The sequence below is a fragment of the Ictalurus furcatus genome, chromosome 4 (assembly GCF_023375685.1).
Source record: "Ictalurus furcatus strain D&B chromosome 4, Billie_1.0, whole genome shotgun sequence".
In the NCBI taxonomy this organism is placed as follows: Eukaryota; Metazoa; Chordata; class Actinopteri; order Siluriformes; family Ictaluridae; genus Ictalurus; species Ictalurus furcatus.
Window position 1 is genome coordinate 32,197,485 of NC_071258.1, and position 4,527 is coordinate 32,202,011.

The 4,527-nt window shown below is 41.0% G+C and overlaps 1 protein-coding gene across 1 annotated transcript; it reads left to right on the plus strand.

The window, feature by feature from the left end:
- The first annotated feature begins 2,010 nt into the window (after positions 1–2,010).
- Positions 2,011–4,292, plus strand: LOC128607028 (NADH-ubiquinone oxidoreductase chain 2-like). Its single transcript, XM_053623644.1, has 3 exons — positions 2,011–2,318; positions 2,414–2,444; positions 2,557–4,292. The coding sequence occupies exon 3, from the start codon at positions 2,696–2,698 to the stop codon at positions 3,677–3,679; it is 984 nt and encodes a 327-aa protein (XP_053479619.1). The 5' UTR covers positions 2,011–2,318; positions 2,414–2,444; positions 2,557–2,695; the 3' UTR covers positions 3,680–4,292.
- Positions 4,293–4,527: the final 235 nt, after the last annotated feature.

The following is a 4,527-nucleotide window of genomic DNA, read 5'->3' on the forward strand; positions in this document are numbered from 1 at the left end:
CTGACGTAGACTGGAAGGTGTTAGCGACATTAGCTTTGAAGCTCTGGTGCAAAACTAAAGTAGCCAGTAACGTCAGACCCGGGACGTTTCGGCTGCTACATTTTGGGAAGGTGGACATTTTGGGTAGTCGAGAACTCCTTTAAGATTAGCTCATGGTCTGATTTACTGCTACTCCGTGATATTCTTACTGACCTATTGCTTACAAAAGGTTTAAATTTTCCTGTTCAATTTTTTTAAAATTCAGTAGTGACACTTCGACTTTTTCTGCCCTATTTCTCTGAATTCATAATTTGACAGCATGAACCTTGACTAGAGAACCGTCCTCAAACGGAAACAGTCCACCACAATGTGTGTGTGTGTGTGTGTGTGTGTGAACTCGTGTTTGCCTGCATTGTGGTTTTGCTGTGTTCTCTGTATATGAATAGAGAGCTTTCAGTTCTGGCCGGCACGAAAATGGGAGCCGAGTGATCTTTTTAACCTTCTCGTTTCTGTGCTTTTCGGGTCACAAGGTCGCTGATGAGGCGGCCTAAAGCGTGACACCGCAACGACGAGGAGTGTTTTTCGACTCGCTTTCTATTCTGTAGCCTGTGTGAGATTTGCCACGGATAAGAAATTCTCACATCTCACATTTGTACTGCGAAACAAATCCCCACAAAAACACCAGAAAACCTGTTTACCTCAAACAGCTTAAGGGCAGATCTTGCTGTCTATAAACGTTTAAAGTATGTGACTAGGAAAATGCAGATTTTTACATTAAACTATAACCGTTAGAGTGGAACAATAAAGAGCTGACTATGAGAGAGACGTGAGGGAAAGTTTTACCAAAGCTGCTCTTAAAGCACACCTATTATGGTTTTGAAACGAGCCTAATTTTGTTTTAACGGTCTCATACAATAGATGTACACGCATCCAAGGTCAAAAAACACTTTAACGTGCTCATAATTTAAACTGCAGCATTACTTTTTTCCCCCCGGTGTCACAAACGACTCGTTCAATGATCCGTTCTAAATGATTCGTTCTAAACTCCTCCTTTCAGAGAGCATACTCTGCTCCGATTGGTCAGACGTCCCAGTCTGTTGTGATTGGTCTACCGCTTTCAGCGAGCAGCCGATGAAGACCAGAGGCGGGGTTTACTGTTATAAACCTACGTAGGTTAATACAGGAAGTAAAGTCTGGAATCACTAATGACTCGATTCAGCTGTTCAGAATCGATTCCTTCTTTTAGGAGTCAATGACTCGTGCGCTTTGATTTTTGAAACTTTGCAGATGTTTTACATTCACAAACAGCGACATACATGAAAGGTCATATTTGAAAAACCGTAATAGGTGCACTTTAAGTTCTTATACACAAGTTTCCAACACTGGAGCAATAAAGTAGTTCCGGTTAAAGTTTTGTAGTATTCATGTGCCACCAGACCTCTAATTATAGTGTAGTTCCATGTTGTAAAGGGTGAATTATACAGATTTAGGGTGTTTATGTAAGGAATAAAACACAACGAGACATGGCGTTTCAGGAAAATAATCCACGATGTGATGCTTCAGTGCTTAAGAGTTATTTTTGGCATCCAAAGTCGTTTATTTTCCCATAACGGCACGTCCTGAAGTATTTTATTCCTCTAACACCGCAGCACTTTACCGACACTGAAGATTTCTTTATTAAAGGATGACCAAAAGCAAAAGAAAACAGTAAAAAAAAAAAAAAAGAGTAAACCTCTGTGTCCCGAAGACTTTCCTGCGGCGGAAAACAGCTATAGTGCTGACACTGGAGACTCCTTCCAAGAATGTTCAACACCTCCTGCTAGAAGACCAGGATGACAATTCTTTAACCAGTTTATGTGCAAGGGAGTTGTTCCTATGGAAACAATGGCGTATTAGAGCGAGCGCATTAAAATGAACCTGACCGGAACTACAGTCAGAGCTGCTGTCGTAGGAAATTATTCACAACCTTCTGACCAATCAGATTCGAGAATTCGACTGTGACGTGCTATATGATAAAGATAACGTTTTTTTTGTTCTTTTTCTCAGCGTAGAGAAATGTGTAAAAACATCTTATCTGTGGTCTCACTTTCTCTCTCTCTCACACACACACACACACACACACATATATGAGATGTGATGCGTTAAGAAACATGACACTCTAAAGCCTTTTCTCACATATACAGGAAGTTTGTGTGATGTTTTGTGTGATGTGTGTGTGTGTGTTTGTTGCATGACCCTCCAAGTTCCTTCTTCAACCACTGCCATGGAAGTAGGACAGAGATCACCGATAAAGCCCCGAGAGATGAAACTTCTCTCTTCTGCTCCCCGGACATGTTTGTGTAACGTCTCTTGTGCAACACGTGAATGTTTCTGGAGAAATGATCTCCAACTGCTTTTAGTTCTGTTGCGTAAACAGCGATTTCTGCTTTAACAGGCTCGTGCTCTTGGCTAATACCGGGGAAGATGTGAGTTGGCATGTTTGGGCACACAGAGGACAGCAGGCACTTCCTGTTCCTCCAGACAGATGGACAGGAAGTCCGTCTCCGCCACACGCTGACTCCTTGTTGTCCCTTGTAGAGAAGCGAGGACGATGCACACCCGAGCGACTCTCCTGGACCTCCACCAGTTCAGGCTTTAGTCATCTTTAATGAGCTGCACGTGTTGGTGTTGATGACTCCGCCCTAACGAGAGCGTGTGGTGAAGTGACGCGGAGCTGATGTTTGATTTATTTCTGTGGATAAAGGATTTAAAGCAGGGCTGGGGATACAGGGCAAAACAAAACACACACACATCCATTTCCTTTAAGATCGGAGACGCGTTTCTGCACTCCAGCCTCCAGGGTTCTTACCTTCTTTCTTTCTTTCTTTCTTTCCTTCTTTCTTTGGTTCTTTCTTTCATTATTTGGTTCTTTCTTTCTGTCTTTCTTTCATTATTTGGTTCTTTCTTTCTTTCTTTCTTTATTTTGTTCTTTCTTTCATTCTTTCATTGGTTCTTTCTTTCTTTCATTCTTTTGTTGGTTCTTTCTTTCTTTCTTTCTTTCTTTGGTTCGTTCTTTGGTTCTTTCTTTCTTTCTTTCTTTGGTTCTTTCTTTCATTATTTGGTTCTTTCTTTATTTTGTTCTTTCTTTCATTCTTTCTTTGGTTCTGTCTTTCATTATTTGGTTCTTTCTTTCTTTCTTTATTTTGTTCTTTCTTTCTTTCATTCTTTCATTGGTTCTTTCTTTCTTTCATTCTTTTGTTGGTTCTTTCTTTCTTTCTTTGGTTCGTTCTTTGGTTCTTTCTTTCTTTCTTTCTTTGGTTCTTTCTTTTGTTCTTTCTTTCTTTCTTTCTTTGGTTCTTTCTTTCTTTCTCTCTTTTGTTCTTTCATTCTTTCTTTGGTTCTTTCTTTCATTCTTTCGTTTGTTCTTTCTTTCTTTGGTTCTTTCTTTCTTTGGTTCTTTCTTTTGTTCTTTCATTCTTTCTTTGCTTCTTTCTTTCTTTCTTTGGTTCTTTCTTTCTTTCTTTCTTTCTTTGGTTCTTTCTTTTGTTCTTTCTTTGGTTCTTTCTTTCTTTCTCTCTTTTGTTCTTTCATTCTTTCTTTGGTTCTTTCTTTCGTTCATTATTTCGTTCGTTCTTTCGTTCTTTCTTTCTTTCTAATTCTGTGTGAAAGCTCTAGTCAGCTAGCTGCACTCGGAGCTGAGGGATCTGGAGGTGGCAGCTGATGAAGTGCTGGAGGAGAAAATGTAGCTCTGACTTTATAAGCTATCTGTCCATTTCCCCCGTTAACAGCATCTTATCAGAATCCAGAGTCCAGCTTCTCCTGCCTTCCACACCGAATACCTGAACTCTACAGCGCACTCAGGGACGCTACAGAGAATATCTCCTCTTCCCTCTAGGACACTCGTTCCTGATCAGGGCTCGTGTGGGTTCACTCATTTGTGTACAGTTTAGGGAAATACACACAACTGTGTTCGTTACAAACCACGACAACCACCACAGTGACCGTGAGAGTGTGCGGGAATTGGTGAGAATTCCTTCGGAAGTGGGCGGGATTGGGAAAAAATCTGTCTGTTGTACACATCTGTAACCCACACACACACAAACACACACAAACACACACTAACACACGCACTAATACACACACTAAAACACACTAACACACACACATACTAACACATGCACTAATACACACACTAAAACACACAAACACACACTAACACACGCACGCACACTAACACACAAACACACACACTAACACACACACACACACACACACTAACACTAACACACGCACTAACGCACGCACAGTAACACACATGCACACAAACACACACACTAACACACACATGCACACTAACACACGCACAAATACACAAACTAAAACACTAACCCATGCACGCACACTCTCACACACACACACGCACACTAACACACGCACTAATACACACACTAAAACAAACACTCACACTAACACACACACTAACACATGCACGCACACTAACACACGCACTAATACACGCACTAAAACAAACACACACACTATCACATGCACGCACACTAACACAAACAC